Here is an 18,316-nt window from a genome sequence, read left to right as displayed (position 1 = left end):
TCACAAACTGGTAGTTGACCACGCCCCCACCACCACAGTAGTACACCAGCACTCACACACATTAATCTGTAAGTATGAAGTACAACACCTCTACAAATCTGAATGAAGTAAAAGAAATAGTCTCAATGGTCCCTAAAAAAAAGGGAGGGGGTGGCAGGCCAAAAAAGAACGAAAAGCGAGAATGGAATGAGATATTCAACAAGCACATAGGGTCTAAGAGCTCTCTACAGTGCAGAGCATGAACCAGTGAACCAAATTCTCAAGGCTTCTATGTCTTTACAGGTTAAATTAATTAAAAATTTTTGGTAGACTGTTTTCTTCGTACGATCTCTTAAACCCTTGATGAAAAGGTGGAATAGTTCTCACCGACTCATGTGCCTGCAGTTGTGACCTTATTAGATGAAATTCTGAACTATATGTTCTGTTTTTCACATTTTACCTGCAAATTTGTAAACACTAATACTAAGTGTCTTAAATTTAATTATACTGTATCACTGTTGAGTTCTCAAATCTGATTGGTCATTATGTGTAGATTAATTTACTGGAACAGCACAGCTCTGATATTAGTGTCAGCTGTGGGATAATAAGGCACCTCTTGAGGTGAGTTTTCAGGACAGAAGTTTCTGGTGTCTCTGTATTCATTAATTATCCCACTGTTAAAAATATGATTATTTTCTTAGTAGTATGCTTTGTCGTGTTATATTTTCCACTTAACGTTTGTTAAAACCAATATATTACGCTCATTCAAGTAAATGAACGGTTTAACCCAGCCATTGAGGGGTTAACTCTCAGTGCTAGTTCTGAGCTTGGATAAAATTGGAGGGTTGTGTCAGGAAGGGCATCCAGTGTAAAACCTGTGCAGAATCAAAATACGTGGATCAGATGTTCCATTGTGGTGACCCTGAACAGGGAGCAGCTGATGGACAACAACAAGTAAATGAAAGGTTTAAAGTAGTGTAAAAATATTTAGAGCAGTTTTTGTGGGGAGTATCAGTCATTGTTCCCTGTAATCAGGCTTGTGTTTGGGACTGTGATGTAAATGCATCAATACAGCTAATTTGCACGTGTGTCTCCTCGACGCTTTTAACAGCACCATGTTTGAATTGTATTCCACATCACTTTAGACAGCAGTGTCTGTTAAGAGTGATATGTGTCTCACTGTGTGCAATTCTGTCCTCCACAGTCCTTGTTTGTTCTTGTGATTAATGGTTTGTTGTTGCTTTTTCTCTTGGGCAGTGGTGGAGCGTGGACAGAGGAGAAGCCCTGCAGACCTTCTACACCACAGGAAACAACCTGAAGCACATCTGCGTTTCATCCGACTTCAAAACGTTCGTCACCATCGACAACATCGGCATCCTGTACATCCTGAAGCAGGTGGAAGGAGGACAGCTTTAGGATGGACCGTCTAGAATCCAGACTCATAAATCATTTCCTGTGGTTTATTTCTGGACCTGTCTGCAGCTTCTTAAAAGGTGTAGAAGGTTTTATGAACGCAGCTGTAACTTGTGAAAATGACCTGCCGTATGCATGTTCTGTTGCCTTGTGAAAGCAAAATCAGCTTTTCTAGGACAATCTAATTCGTCGTTCTGCTCTAATTTAAAACCCATTCTCAATGACACCACTGTGCCTGAGCGTTTAAGCCTTAAAAGCTCAAAAAAAACCAAACCTACCACTATGAAAAGCACCGCCCCTTATGTTTGATTTGCTGGGAATGATATGAGGATAATATTTTAATAAGATAAAATTAATGACCCACATTTTAGTAGAGAGCTGCAGAATGGAGTGGAAGCAGTTACATTGGGTTTAATGAAAGCAGCTGAGCAGGTAGCTTTGCACTGTCAATATTCCAGCCTCTCTAAAGTGTCTACAATCACAGCTAAAGGAAAGCAGCTAATCAGATACTGGTGCTAAAAATAACACTGATGTTTTATGCCTGTGAGGAAACTGTATATGGCCATTTAAAACGGCAAAGAACAAAAGCACTATTAAGATCAATAGGAGAGATGAGTAAAGTGCAGTCAGTGTGTTTTAAAGGCCTGTTATACCAAAAAATACCATTACACACACAAATAAATGGTTTGGTCACAACAGGAATACACACTGAGTAATAACTGTGAAAAGTGGTTGTAGATTTCCATCTGGAGACTTCTAGAAATGTCTTAATGAATTGAAATTTTGAGTAAACTTAGGTAAAACTGTGCTTTTGTCTTTTGCATGCTGGACACAGTGTTCTTTACAGCATACTTTTTTATAAAACTGTTGCATATCTTTTTAACATTAAGGCTTTTTGAAATCAAACATCCTTAGCAGTGTGCAAATTAAAGGATTAAGCAATTTTTGCCTATAAATGGAGGAATTCAATCTTTTATTTCTATCAGCCATGTTTCTACACTTGTATTGTGTTGTGCTAAGAACCACAGATTGCAAAGAGCAAACTGTTAAAAATAAAGAAAAAAATGGAATAAAACAACTTTTTAATATGTTCATTCATCTGAATTTCAGTCTATTTGATTAGTTATGTTTTTGTTATGATTAGTTATGTTTTATAGAGAAAATTGCATCATTTATAAAGTGCATTCAGAAATTATTCAGACCCCTGCATTTCCCCCCATTTTGTTATATTGTAGCGTTGTGCTAAAATAATTTGAGTTTGTAATAATTTTATTAAAAGAAATTTGTGATAAATTTATTAAAAAGAAAAAAATGAAATATCACAGTGACATAAGAATTCAGACCTTTGACAGTCTTTTAAATTAAGCTCCGATGCCTCCCATTTCTCTGGATCATCTTTGAGATTGGGGGGCACTGCAGAAAATTTAACTGATTGGACGTGATTTGGAACGGCACACATATATTTATATAAGGCCTAACAGCTTAAAATGCATTTCAGAGCAAAGTCATGATGTCAAGGAAACCACCTGCTGAGCTCAGAGACAGGATCATTTCCATGCACAAATCTGGAGAGTGGCCTCCTTAATGGACAACAAGGACTCTTTCTGAAGCTGGCTGCCAGCCAAAACTGTGCAGTCGAAGAAGAAGGGCATTGGTAAGTGAAGTGACCAAGATAAGACAAAGATCGGAAGATTGTGAGTTCAAATCCTAGGACTGCCAGCCACTCCAGGGCCCCTGAGCAAGGCCCTTAACCCTCAATTGCTTAGTTGAATAAATGATAAAAATGCAAGTCGCTTTGGATAAGGACATCTGGCAAATGCCGTATATGTAAACCTGATGGTCATTCTGGTTAAGCTGCAGAGATCATGAGTGGAGAAGAGCTCACAGAAGTTGATTCAACACTCCACCAATCTGGGCTTTATGGCAAAGTGGCCAGAGGAAATCTCTCCTCAGTGCAAGACACATGAAAGCCAGCTTTTGAAAAACTGAACTGATTTGATTGAACTGGTTGGCCTCAATTTCAGTCTGGGGGAAACCAGGCACTCTACATCAACTTTGCAACACCATCCCAACAGTGAAGCCTGGTGGTGGTAGCATCATGTTGTGGGGGTGTTTTTCAGTTACAGGGACTGGGGCATTGGTCAGGGTGCAAGAAATCTGCAGCAAAATACAGAGATATCCTTAATGATAATCTGTTCCAGTGCTCTCAGGACCACAGACTGGGCTGAAGGTTCACCTTCCAGTAGGATGATGACCTAAAGCACACAGTCAAGAGAGTTCATGAGTGACTCTAGGACAACTCTGTGAATGTCCATGAGTGTACCAGCCAGAGCCCGGACTTATTTGAATATCTCTGGATTGACCTGAAAATTTCTGTTCATCAGTGGTTCCCAACCAACCTGACAAAGATTGAGAGGATCTGCTGAGAAGAATGGCAGAAAATCCCCAAATCCAGATGTGCAAAGCTTGGGTCATTATACCCAAACGACTTCAATGTAATATTTTTTTTTTTTATTTTAAACAAAGTTATCACAAATCCTCATGTGATATGGAGTGTAGACTGATAGAAATTCATTTAATGTGGACAAACCAAGGGTCTGAGTACTTTCTGAATGCACTGTACTTCAAATACACAAATGAGTACTGCTTCAGACACATCACACCCATACCAACAGAACAAGAAATATGATCAAATCTGTCATTCTTATCTTGTTCATGTTCTACACACAATGCTTTCTGCAATAAAATTTTAAAATTTGTAGAAAATGTGTGCATCACATCCACAAATTGCTTTATATTTGAAACATAAATAAATGAGTCTTCAAGAGGTTAAATGACAAAATTTGCAAACTGCCTCACTGATCCTCTGCTGTGAGCCATTTTCTCAGTCGACCTGAGTGTAAATGTTGCAGATTCTGAAAGTAATGTATTTTCTGAAAGTACTCACCACGGCAAACATCACATGTTAAATGTTGGGATGTGCATAAGAGTATCTAAACATTCTGGTTCAGCACTCCACACCTTCACTCAGGTTTTTAACCTCAGGCTTTCTGACACTTCCATCTATAAGGTCTGAACATCTCAGTGCTGGAATGAGCTTCCACTTTCCACCCAGTTAAGAACAGCAAAAGTATTTAGGCTGTAAGTCATGTTAGAATGTCAAGCTGTTAGATATCTTTGGTATTCTCCCATTTCTTTGTGTGTCAGTGAGAGCAAAATGAGATCTATACAGGTTAGTATTGTTGACACTTGCACTGGTCATGCTCTGTCAGTTTTGGACTCCTAGGCATTGTTGGCATTTCCTGATTAAACTTGGCAGACATGAGATCGCTGTACTTAACTCTCTACGTCCCCACAGCCTTCAACGCTCATACAGCTGTGAAATAAACTGTCAACCGCCCTGGACTCTTACTTTGGTCTTATTGTGAGATTATGTTTGCTAAAGTTCAGGTTATTTGCTGCTACTTCCTTTTGTGTCCTGATAAACTGAAGAAGGTATTTTGATTAGGAAATTCTGTAAACTCTAGTTGTGACTTTGTACTGAACCCGAATGCATCTAGCTGTTAATCAGATGTTACAGAATGCATCAGATTTTATGTTCTACATCAAACACTACACAAAATTTCTCCCAGCACCATTAAACACTAATTTATTCCTTCATGTCTACATTTTCTGCCCTGATTATTTATTGCATTACTGTGGTCAGCACTCAATAAACAAGCACCATGCTGTTATATGTATAATGCTTATAATGTCATTCGTATAATGTAATAATTCCAGACCAAATCACGTTTTAATTCCTACTGTCATTTAATATCACTTGGTGGTTAAACCAGTGTTGAAGTACTATATAAAGAAGAATTTCAGGTTGTTAACAGACCAAAATACATCCCATTGACAAATTAAAAACTTGACAACCCATGAAGCAAGAATGAAAAATTCCTAATCAAAGAGTTGTGAGTGATATACTGTATCTATAGATTTACGTAATGATCAGCCATAACAATAAAAAAAAATCTGTCTAATAAAGGCATGGACTCCACACGACCTCTAAAAGTGTGATGTGTTATCTGGCACCAAGACTTTAGCAGCAGATCCTTTAAGTCCTGTAAGCTGTGAGATGAGGCCTCCATGGATTTGACTTGTTTGTCCAGCACATCCCACAGATGCTCGATTGGACTGAGATCTGGGGACTTTGGAGGCCAAGTCAACAACCTGAATTCTTTGTTATCTTCCTCAAACCATTCCTGAACAATGACTGCAGTGTGGCAGGGATCATTATTCTGCTGGAAAAGGATACTGTCATTAGGGAACACCATTGCTTTGAAGGGGTATAGTTGGTCTGCAACAATGTTTAGGTGTCAAAGTAGCATCCACATGAATTTCAGGACCCAATTTCAGTATCCTAGCTGAACATTGCTCAAAGCATCACACTGCCACCACCTACTTGAATTCTTCCCATAGTATGTTCCCCAGGTAGGCAATGCACACATGATGTAAAATGATCCCACGCTTCATGGTCTAGTTCTGATGCTCACACGCCCATTGTAGGTGATTTCGGTGGTGATCACGGGTCTGCAGATCACTCTGCAGCTACACAGGTGCCCATGCTGACCCGTGATCAGCCCTATACACAGCAAGCTGTGATGTGATGTGATGTGTTTTCTGACACCTGTTTATTACAGCCAACATTTATTCAGCATTTTCTGGGATAAAGCTCTTATGTGGGATCTGACCAGATGGACTCCTCATGCACATCAGTGAGCCTTGGGTGGCAGTGACTCGTTAACTGGTTGTCCTTCATTGGACCACTTTTGCTAGACACTAACCACTGCATACTGGGAATACCTCACAAGTTCTGCTGTTTTGGTTATGCTCTCACTCAGTCATCCAGACAACACAGACACTCAGATCCTTATGCTTGCATATTTGTCCAACTTCAAGAACAGAAATGATATCTATATCCTACTCATTGACAGGAGCCATTATAACGAGATAATCAATGTTACTCACTATACCTGTCAGTGGTGATATATATAATATTATGGCTGATTGCTGTACATCTTTCATTCACTCCTCTGCAGTACCTGATTTGTCCCGGTCAGGGATGCAGAAACAGTCGGTGCAAGTTAGGACAATGCACTCTGGAGAGAATGCCAGTCGAAAATATTCAGAATAGATAGTAGCCTGAGGTCAGGATTAACCCAGGGACCCTGTTGAAGCAGCAATACTACCACTGCATCACTGGACCATTTGATCATACAGTGATGAGAGAATCTGAGAAGCAACATTTTGATAAATATTTCACTAGTTTTTACTTTTGAAGATTTGTGTTTATTTACACAGAGAAGAATTTTTATAGAAAAAGGCTAGAAAAATAGTACTAAAATGTGAGTGGACTGAGCTTGAAATAAGTCCAATGTCATGTAGTGTCTACTGTCCATCAGTGGAGATACTTGAGATTGTTTTGTTTGCATAATATTCTGCTGCCTCCTACACCCACCTTACCCAAATATGAATAGGTGTGTGATTGATTGTGCCCTGTGATGGGTTGGCACCCTGTCCATGGTGTCCTCTGGGATAGACTCCAGGCTCCTCACAACCCTGTGCAGAAAAGTGTTACAGAAAATGGGTGGATGAATGGATTACTCTAATTAACCTGACAGATTAGCAAATGTCAGTTGGCTAAGTAAATCAACTCAAGGCTCTAGAATCTTGCCATGTTGTCCACTCTTATATATGAATGTCTACCTCATTGTGTCCAACACCCAGTGGGACAGTTTCCTGTGTTTATCCTGTGTGAGAGATTAATAGTAGATCTGATAATTGAATAGCTGCTGTCTGGTCCATATAATACCATAGCATGAGTATTGGTGGTGGCATGGAAGACACCTAACTCTGATGAAACACCTTTCCCAGACAGACCACTTTTGTGTGAAGATTCATGTCTCCAGCCAGCTTTTGCTCTGGCTAAGGTGAGGATATCTGTGTCTGTGGTATTTGGGGTTTAGCCACATCCTCATATCCTACTTCTGAAAGTCAGTTAATGCTGCAGCTGCTGCAACTACTGCAGTTGCAGTAAATCCTAGCATCCATTTACACATAGCAGCCTACTCGAATTCGATTAGCAAATGCAGTCATGTCTACCACACCGTCTGGTACATAGCCTGACTGGTTGGCTAGCATTCAATTAGTCTAGCTTCACATCAGTGAACTGTATGACCTGTTCCTGTGTTAGAGAGCTTTTTTTTTTTTTCATTTCAAAATGAGGCCAAGCATCCTGAAGTGTGTGAGATCTTGCAAATCAGTATCCTGAAAATCATGTGCCACACCCTTTTACCTGTTTCCCATGAAACAAAAACACTTTTTATGCCAAAACTTTTTGGGCTGGTTTCAAGTCTTTTTTTTGTGCGATTTTTTTACATTTATTTTTAATTGTATTTTATTCATATATTTTTATATTAACGAATACATTTTTATGAAATCTAAACAAAAAATCCATCTTAAAATTTCAGGTGAAATGACAGGAAAATACTGAAAATGCCAAACATAAGTCTGTTACAAATTAACCCCTAATAAAGAACAATGAATTAAGTATAAAAGCATAAATCCAGCTGATTGTTGCAACAAATGATAGGTCCATTACAAAATGTATAATGCAAAATACAGATTTAAATTTTCTCTGGTTTCTTAAAGTCATACCACATTGACAACCATATTTATAGCAATGTCAAACAGGTTTTCAGCCAGTTGCACCACATGATATGCTCATTCTTCTAATAAAAGGACAGAAATAGTCTACTCCACTTCATCAACCCATTTGTACAGAATACAGAATGGCTGTTTGAGTGCATTGATATTATTGATCAGGATATAACAGGATGTAACAGGATATAAAGTACTGCGCAAGTACTACTAGCTAATTCTCTCAATAAAGTGTACATGGGACTACTGATGCATTTAAAACCAAAATGTTGCCACACCAAAAAACAACTTCCATCCATCCATTACTGCTTGTTCTACTGGTTTGGAGGGAACCTGGATTCTATCCCAGGAGACTCGGGGCACAAGGCAAGGCAGTTTATCGCAGGGCACCAGTGCACACCTATTCACACACTACAAACAAATAAGAATTGCTGATCAGCCTACAATGCAGGTCTTTGGACTGGAGGAGGAAACCGGAGAGCCCAGAGGAAACCAACATGCAATGTCCTCACACATGGTAGGTAGGAACTGAGCCCCTAAACCTTGAGGTATTATGGCAAACCACCAAGCCACTGTGCCCCCTCAAAATACATTTTTTATTTATACTATTTAGCACAGGCCTAAGACTTTTACAGAGTATGTATACAGTCATGTGAAAAAATTAGGACACCCCATTGAATATTCAGTTCTTTATTGAGAAATGTCAACATGTCAATTTCTGATGTTGTTTTAATTTGTACCTGTAGATAAAAGTGATGTAGTTGCATATAAACAACAAAATATCACTTTGTTTTCTCTTTTTAAACAAAATAAATCAACAAAAATGTGTATTTCACCTGAGGAAAAAGTTAGGACATGCCCTCTCTATGCCCTAATAGCTAGTGGCTGAAATAACCTCAAGAAGACGTTTCTTGTAGCCATCTACCAGTTTCTGACATCGACTGGAAGAAAGTTTCCCCTACTCCTCAATGCAGAATTCTTTCAGCTGTGTGATGTCTGGGGGGGTTTATTGCATGCACAGTCCATTTCAAATCACCCCACAGGATCTCAGTAGGAAGCACCTTCTGATACAATGTAGAATTCATAATCGATTCTATGATGGTGAGCTGGCCAGGTCCTGCTGCAGCAAAGCAACCCCAAACCAACCACCTCCATGTTTCTTAGGTGGTATGAGGTTCACTTGCTGAAATGCTGTATTTGGTTTACACCAAACATGCCCTGTTATGGTGTCCAAATAATTTAATTTTAGACTCATCTTGGCCTTTGTCTCTGTGTTCTTTGGGAAACTTCAGTCTTGCCCTCATGTTTTTTTGACAGCAAAGGTTTCCTTCTTGCACACCTCCCATAATAAGTAAAGTTGTGTAGTCACTTTCTGATTGTAGATTCATGCATGTTGGTTTAAACTGTAGCAAAAGCTTGCTGTAGGTCCTGTGATGATATATCAAAGTATTTGGAGACATCTTTAAGCATTGTGCGGTCTGCTCTTGGGGTGAATTTGCTTGGATGGCCTAACCTGGCCATGTTGGGAGTTGTTTTAAATGTTCTCTACTTGTAAATGATTTTCTGGACAGTGGAATGGCTGATTACAAATTCTTCTGAGATCTTTGTATATCCCTTACCAGACTCATAAGCATCAATCTTCTTTCTGAAGGCTTCAGAGAGCTCTTTGGATCACACTAAGGTGATACCTCACTTCAGCAATTAAGAGCAAACCAAGCTAAATGTCTGCAGTTTAAATAAGGCAAGCCTCCTTCAAAATGCTCTGTAATGCAATGTTCTAATAATTTGCACCTGATGTGATCCACCTGTAGGTAGTTTTATCCATTTTAAGAACGAATAAATGTGGGGGTGTCTTTACTATTTCCTCACAAGAATTTGATCATTTAAAAAAAAGATTTTCTTTGGTTTTACTACTTAGTTATATTAATTGAATCTTTCAATATTGTTAAAATGAAGATCATATGCCCATATGTTTAACTGGAATAATACACAGGCTTTCATAGGGTGTCCTAATTTTTTCACATGTATAAAAACATATTTTTGTTTACGTGCCACTCATGTATGGCAACCCAGGTGTTATTTTCTTGAAGATGATTGAGCCCTCATCCATCTGCTGATGATAACATTATGATGTAAATCCAGTTGTTCCTCCTGCTAGATCTTCCAAATGGATTCATCAGGATGAGGTTTAGTCTTCAAAGATATGCCTGATAATCTGATTACAAAATTGGCTTGGTTTATAATCCTACATAGTGTAATTTTACCCTGTCCTTGCTATCTTCCTGTTACTCCAGGCAGTGTCTTGCTGTCATCAGTGCATCTTGTACACAGGCATAACCTCTCCCCATGTGCTCTCACTGATCTTTGGCCAGAGAATGGATCCTGTCAGCTGGTCACCCTGCTGGGGTTCCCTTTATTGCTCACTCTTGTCAGGTCAGATGGCATGGATCCATTTGTGGGATGGTGCGTGTGTGTGTGTGTGTGTGTGTATGAGAGAGAGAGAGAGAGGGAGAGGTACAGGAAGAGAAAAAGAGCAGATGCTGTAGCCTCCAGTTAGTTTTTGGTCTCCTTCACATCACACAGTGCACTAGCCTGACCAGGCTCATGTCCTGCTACATGACAAAAAACAGTTCAGAATTAGAAACAGGTGCGTCTGGATAAATATATTTAAGCTAGAAAGAAAAATCTTTCATTATGTGTTTGGTAGGAGAAAATAAAACTTATGGCCTATTCTGATCTCTTTTCAGCAGTATCAGAAGATCAATTTTTTACATTGTCTTTTTATAATTTAAGTAATAATAAATGCCCTGACATCTTTTGGTTAACATGACCTGCTGTTGAGCTACAACACTGACCCAGAACCCAGCCGAAAGCCCTGATCCATGTGTTGTAATCACAGCTGGCTGAACTCCAGCTGTCTCCATCGCCACTCTTTCATTCACAGTTGTACATGTGGGCACTGGGGTGTTTGTTTCCTGCTAAAACTGTAGCATGTTGTCATGCTAGCAGCTCAGGAAGAACACCAGCTGGGTCACAAGATCTCAGCCTGATCTCAGTGTATGTTGTCATGCTAGAAGTTCAGGAAGAACACCAGCTGGGTCACATGATCTCAGCCTGATCTCAGTGTATGCAATAAAATGTACAATAAAATGTGTTCATGCAGAAAATTATATAGCTTTTTGTATAGAAACTATATGTAAAAAAAAAGTTTGTCAACACTTGAAAATCACACTCGTATGTGCTTGTTCAAATCTCGTCCCAGATTAGATACCGATTCTCAGTGCCAGTCCTGAGCCTGGATAAAATGTGAGGGTTGTGGCAGAAAGGGCATGAGAGAGAACATCAGAACAGGGAGCAACAGAATGACAAAAACAACCACAGTGTAATATAGTAACGTCACAGTGTGTAAATCAGGTGCTACTGTGGGCTGAAATCATGCTAGCAGCATTCAATGGTGGTGGTTAACATAGTGGTTGTAGATAGCTGTATTGTAATAAATACATATTTGGACACAAATATATAATATAATATATTGTGAAAAAGTGACCCAGCCATGTCGGTTAGCGCAGCACTCATCCCTTGTAATACTCTGCTGTAGCGCCGTGGGTGCACACACACGCTACTAGCATACTGGGCGCTCATACACATACAGAAATATATCACTTCCATTTTCACCCCCAGCATCTCTAAATTGTTGATAAGTTGTGGAGTGTCAAATGTTGGAGTGAAATCCATGAAATGTCTTATGCAGTCTCTACACCTTCATCACCTGGCTGACTGCTGCCTGTGCTGTATGAATGAGTGGAGGAGCAGCTGGCAGTGCTGTGTGCTGGCTGACCCCACAGTCTCACCCGTGAGGCATGGACCTGTGCCCAGTCCCTGCACGGATGGAAGGGGAGCTGGCAGAGCATCGGCGCCAGCCATGACCCACCGTGTCTCTTCTCTGAGGCGATGACACATCAGATACTGTTTACTATCATCTGCATGAAACTGTTGTGTCCTGATGCAAGGTTTCTAAATGTTTGATTACAACCAGTATTTAGATATAAGATCTTCATTCAGGACTCTTGGATATGAAGAATCGACTTTTAGGAAGCACAGCTGGAAATATTGTCTATTTTAAGATTTATAACTTTTCCAGAACAGATTATTCAATACCCCTAGTGCACTTGAAACCTGTTCGGCTCATTCTGTAAGCGTTAATTATTAAATCTGTGACATAATTACATGAACTGTTATCCTCTGATACTTAATTTAGCAAATGGCTACAGGACAGGAACCGTCTGGGACTCGGGGCTCCTGCTGCTCTCTCAGCCTCTCTCTCATGAGAATTGTGTAAAGTCTGCATGTGGTTTAAATGTAATTCAGATTCTTTCAGAACAACAAATATATCAATACTGGACTTCCTGATATTTATACCTGTGACACGTCATCCAGTATGATTCAATCTCACAACCTTGCTCTAATCGCTGAGATGCTACTGGTTTCCTTTCTATTGTTAAAAATATTTTTTTTATGAAGCTAAGAAAACAATCATACAGTACATTAAAACCACTGAATGAATGAATCTAGCAATCTGAACATCAATATGTGATACAGTAGTATCCTCTCTGTATCAGCCTTGTGAGAAATGATGACCTTTCACAATCTGCTTTACTCTGCCGCTTTGTCTAAAGCACATTCATCCATCATTGATACAAGAGGCTCTACAGCAGAGCTAATAAACAGGATACACTTAATGCTCCATGGCAACAAAGACCACAACAGACAGACCACAGCTCTCATCATGCCTGGGGTGACCACACACACACACACACACACACACATCCCTGTCAGAACACATATTAGGAAGGTCTGTGTCTAATTGTATATGACGGTTACACAGAGCTATAATAAGGTGACTTTCTTCCTACAGAAAGCCAGAAAAAGAGTCATAACATATTTGCAGTTAGAAGAGCACATCTTCTGTTTCTATCATCAGTGTATTTGATGTCCAAGCATTAATTAAAGAAATTATGCATATTTCTTTTAATTAAAGAAACCGCATATCACACAGTAATATTTAACATACAAAGAAATGTATACAGAGCAGACTCACAGGGGTTGGATGCAAATGCAGAGCATTATTTTAATATCAAAAATAAAAGTCACAAAAATAAGCACAGGCAAAAGTATTGGGACAGTCACAAAACCAGGATCATGCAAAAGTATTGGAACATACAAACGGGCACAGCAGATTATTACCCTGTTTAAAAAAAATAAAGAATCTAGTTAAAGAAGCAAAGCTCAACAGGAAATAATCAGCAGTATCAGATGTAAACAGGATCAAAAATCAGAATTACAAGCAAAGATAACCAGAAACAAACAACTAAATTCACATGGATTAGTAATGTCAAAAACCTACGAAAAAGAGCGTATACCTAGCAAATGAGGAACTCAAACCAAGGGCTTAAAAAGGGTGAGAGTTGGAGTCTGTGGTGGCCATGTTTGTTTGCCACACTGACAAACATGAAGCACTGTTTTGTTGTTGTTTGTCACTTTGTCATCAATGTAAAAGAATCTGGAAGTAAACATGAATGCATATAAATGAATGTGTGCAAGAAAAGTTTCTTCATGCAGATGTAAGGCTGAAATCGTGTACAGAGACAAATGCAGAAGCTTCTGGAAATGTTTTACTACTAAAACAGTGTTAATAATATCAAACATGTATGAAAGTGTAATGGTGCAGGTTTGCTGTATAATACAGGACAAGGAGAGAAGAGGATGATGGGAAAGAGGATAAAGTAAAGGCCACACAACAGGAAACAGTTGTACAAGTCTGATTTATTCCATGTGCTTTGCCAGAATATAAATAAGGGTCAAACTTAGAAAATCAGAGTGCTGGAAGCCCAAGCCTATGTACATGTATGTTAGCAATTCCACTTTGCTCACACAAGGTTTTTTTTTATTTATTGATATTTTCAACAGTGAAATCTCGCATTTTGACCTTTAAAATTTGGTAATATATTAACCAGTGTGATATTTTCTTTTTTTCTGTGATTCATTTTTTTATGTTAAACTACATTACATATATGAACAATGATTGAGGAAAATATTTATGTACAGAAGAATTGTGGCAAAAAAATTCTACAGTTACACTGAGTTAAAATAGTTCAAATATCCGTGTATCATCTGTGTATTAGCCCCATGAGAAACGATGAACTTTTCACCTGAAAGCAAAATTGAGTGGAGCCATTCACACATTCTCAGGGTTTTTTTTTTTTTTGTTTTTGTTGTTTCGTTTTTTTTACAATAGTATTTTTTTTACTTCAGGATGGCTATTCTTCTCAAGCCCAACATGTCATATAAAAATAATATAACATCAAGACAACATTAGACAGGAATTGCACATTTAAAAGAAGAAGAATTAATAATAACATAGTCAATTAAGGATTAGAATAATGGCAATATAGAATTATAGTAGACATTAAAATGTATTACCAGTATGAATACTAATCTGCATGGCATTGTCAACAACAATTCTGTAGTGATTTTGGCATGAGACACACGTCACTTTCATGGATGTCCAGTGCAATAAAATCCATTCACATTGTGCATAATATTCATAATGTACTATTAAACCAAATGAAGGGAAATTAAAGAGGAGTGAAAAGTAAAAACATGGCAAACCAGAAAGTCTGTTTTTTGCCCCAGTGTTGTTACTTTGATCTATGAACCTGGGCAAAATGAGTCTGTCAAATGAGTAACCATGGTATATGTCCTATCCCATGGTACCTTGCCTTTCCCCCAACCTTCTCCCTCACACAACATAGTCCACATAACAGAGCCCGAGCCCAGTGAAGCAAAGTGTGCATTCATACTCAACACATCCCTGCCATTCTGTAGTCCACTGAAGTACGATCCTATGTGTGCTTCATAGAAAAGCTAGAGGTTCACACCAGTAGTCCTTTGCACACAAGTTTTATATGAAAAGTTCAGTCACATGAGGCTCTGCCATGTTTGTAGTCCAGTGCCACTCATAAGGCTCCATATTTTGTTGTCCTTTTTTGCAATGTGTGTGTGAGAGGGTCCCTGTTGGGGGCTGGCTACATTCTTTGATTTCCACAGTAATAGACATGGGAGTCCGGCATTACCCTGCAAATGAGATTAAATCACTTATCCAGAGCGTCCACAAAAAAAGAAAAGAAAGAAAAAAAAAAACAAGCCTCTCAGATGCCCCCTTCGCCGGTCCAACACAGCCAGAACACATGCTCTCTGCGGGCAGAAGGGCCTGTTTCCGGGCTGCTTGCATTCAAAGCCAAACCAAAAACAAGGCAAAGCAATTAAAGTCGTTTTCTTTTAAGAGGGTTTTCAACACGCTGTTCGTGGTGAGTGGATCTAAACGGATCACCCTGACTTCAAACATGCAATTTTACCTGCAAAAATGGTCTAGAGCAAGACAAACCCCCAGGATGACCAATACAGACCACACTGGGGGGGGGGAGGAGGAAGAGGAGGAAACAAAAAAAGAAAAATAAAACAAATCAAAACAAACAAAAACAACCACAATCTTATCTCCATTTTTACGCTGTCCTTACAGGGTAGTAGTCTTACAGTTCCCATTTTTCATGCCCTTAAGTCTCAGTGGCTCACTGCCTCACACACTGCCTGATGATGAACAAAAGTGGACCCCCCCACCTCCCACCGAAATACACTGCAGTTACAAGCTTGTAGCAGCATTATGGATTTAAAGTCCTCATTCAAGCAGTCAGGATGTGTGTCTGGTAAAAGTGCTAAATGGAGGACAAAGGAAAAATGGGAGGGAAAAAAAAACATCACATCAACCCCTTTTTTATATTCGAAGGAGAATGAGAGCGAAGTGAATGGTGTGTTTTGGCCAGAGGGCTGAGGGAAGGGGGTCGAGAGAGAGAGAGAGAGAGAGAGAGAGAGAGAGAGAGAGAGAGAGAGAGAGAGAGCATGGCAGCGACATCATGCAGAGGCCACGGTAAAACGGGGCGGGCTGGACCGGACCGGGGCGGAGAGACACGGGCGAGTCAAAGGTCACTGGGCCCATGGCTCCGTGGGGGGCCTCTAGAGGGCGTGCTCTGAAAGGCACACACACAGACAGGAGCGGACAGTGGGTGCATATTAGAAAATAGTTGTCTCATACTTGGTGTTGACTCCTCTCTTGGCTTCCTGTCCTGGCTCCACGATCCACGGGACATTGCCGTGACCCTTCTGCTCCATTGAAGGCTGTTCCATCTGGATTAAACACAAGAGTTAGAGAACATACATATCAGATTGAGGAGGAGGAGGAGGAGAGTGCAAATGCTGAAGGGAAGAGCGAGATGACTTGGTAGCAACACCAAAGGAAATTCTTTTTTTCTATAAGAAATGCACAACATTTGAGTTGGGATCTCTGTGAATTTAATAAGAATAAATCTCTGCAGAAATCAGTAAGTGTGCACTAATAATCAGTGCACCAAAGCTATATATTGTGATGTTTCTATCACTATACACATCCTGCATATAAACAAATGGGTATAAAATAATGACAGCACTGAAGAGGGCAACACATCCTATTCTTCCCAGTAAGATAGTTAAACAGTTAAACAGGTGTCAATTATATGTATAATATATGTAAAACTCTGTTATTGAATGGTCTTAAAAGGCAGATCAGTTATATGAATGGACTAAAGTTAATTTTTTTACTACAAACAAACCTACCCAACAACTACATCAGTTATAGCCACCAATCACACGGCTGTCCATGTTTCCCTGGTGTCTGAGATTAATTTCACACACAGCTCTCTACAGGAACAGCACGCATACACATACACACACACAATAACAACACATGTCCACACACAATGTAATCTATGCCTTCTGTTGATCTACGCCATCGTTTCTTTATCTGGCAGTTCCATAAGGAGCTGCATGCAGTAAGGAATACCACTTGACAGACTGTGTGGTTATACGCCACACCGAGGCGGTGTGATTCGTGTCATGCTGTTACCACACTGAAGTGGATTATTTCTGTATAGCTGCATGATCTCTATTGTGTTATTCCACAGTGACTGCATATTAATCAATTATTAAATATTAAAATTATTAGTTTTACAGTGAGATATGTTATCTCTCTCTCCCTCTCTCTCTCCATTATAAACCATAAACTCCTCTGTCCTGAAAACTTTCCTGTTCTAGGAAACATAACTTACCCACACCAACGACTATATGTTTCTTTTATTAAACATAAACATTTCTTAATAGTCTTAGATCACGTGCATTATCTGCAATATGATTCCATTCAATTCATTTCAGTTTTATTTCTATAGTGCTAATAACAACAGACATTGTCACAAAGCAGTGTTACAGAAATCTGCATATAGATTTAGATTTAATCCAAAAGGAGCATGAGGAAGAAACCTGGAGAGAAACCAGACTCAACAGGGAGCTCATCCTCAACTGGGTGACACCTGAGCGTGCGATTATTAATTATTTCTCTCTATGCAGCTGTGTGCTGTAGAGTCAAGCAGTGTTAAGTGTGATAGAACGCTCCTCAGGGTCATTTTTAGTTTAGTCTATAGAATCCAGGTAAAGTTATTTGTACTCTATTAAGACTGAAACTTGAGCACGATTTTCCAAGTAAGAAAATCTATCATCAGCAAGCATTAGTCTGTCCACATGAGGTCATCCTCAGCAGCTAGTCATTCTCAGGTGGAGTCCCTGTTTATGAGCTGATACAAAAATAATATACGCCTTAATGAACCATCATAAACATTTCAATCCTTACAATGACTGAATATATCTTGCTGGATCACACACACACACTCTCACTTTACAGCAAGATTATGTGTTCTCTTGAGCTCCTTATCTGCTGTCAGTTCAGATGTAACTTCACTGTAAAGCATCAGTTAAAGTCTTAACACTGATCCCATAATGTCAGCTGTGATGTTTGTTCATTTGTTACAAACTCAGCTAACAAACACTCAATACAGCTGTGTCAATTTAGTGTTTAGCCTTTAGATTTGGTTTGGCGTCTATTTATTTTGTCTTCCTGTTGCAGAATTACTGTAGTTATGCTATACACAGTTTACTTAAAGCATGGCTAAATTCTTGAATCTGTATAACTACAAGAAGACTACAAGGTTCTACAACGTTCCTGTTTCCATAGTAACAGCTCATATGTAGGGAAATGGACGGCAGACGCTCCACACAATCTAATGCTAATAATAAATAG

At 39.3% G+C, this 18,316-nt stretch overlaps 2 protein-coding genes across 7 annotated transcripts in view; one reads left to right on the top strand and one right to left on the bottom strand.

Annotated features, from left to right (window-relative positions):
• apaf1 (apoptotic peptidase activating factor 1) overlaps positions 1 to 2,490 on the top strand; it is a 41,201-nt gene extending 38,711 nt beyond the window's left edge. For both annotated transcript variants that reach the window (XM_058408029.1, XM_058408030.1), the window contains exon 27: positions 1,237 to 2,490. In XM_058408029.1, coding sequence (XP_058264012.1) covers positions 1,237 to 1,395 — 159 coding nt within the window. In that variant the 3' untranslated portion in view covers positions 1,396 to 2,490. The remainder of the gene's footprint in view (positions 1 to 1,236) is intronic.
• An 11,410-nt stretch (positions 2,491 to 13,900) lies between these two features.
• Positions 13,901 to 18,316, bottom strand: part of anks1b (ankyrin repeat and sterile alpha motif domain containing 1B) — a 156,209-nt gene continuing 151,793 nt past the window's right edge. For 4 of the 5 annotated variants that reach the window (XM_058407810.1, XM_058407811.1, XM_058407814.1 and 1 more), the window contains 2 exons: positions 16,247 to 16,338; positions 13,901 to 15,231 (listed from right to left, as the gene is read on the bottom strand). In XM_058407810.1, the coding sequence (XP_058263793.1) occupies positions 15,183 to 15,231; positions 16,247 to 16,338 (141 nt within the window). In that variant the 3' untranslated portion in view covers positions 13,901 to 15,182. Of the gene's footprint in view, positions 16,339 to 18,316 lie in introns of all 5 variants that reach the window. The other variant, XM_058407812.1, reaches the window with a different exon arrangement.

This window comes from Hemibagrus wyckioides, linkage group LG14 (genome assembly GCF_019097595.1).
Source record: "Hemibagrus wyckioides isolate EC202008001 linkage group LG14, SWU_Hwy_1.0, whole genome shotgun sequence".
Classification (NCBI taxonomy): domain Eukaryota; kingdom Metazoa; phylum Chordata; class Actinopteri; order Siluriformes; family Bagridae; genus Hemibagrus; species Hemibagrus wyckioides.
This window is presented reverse-complemented; position numbering and strand designations above follow the sequence as displayed.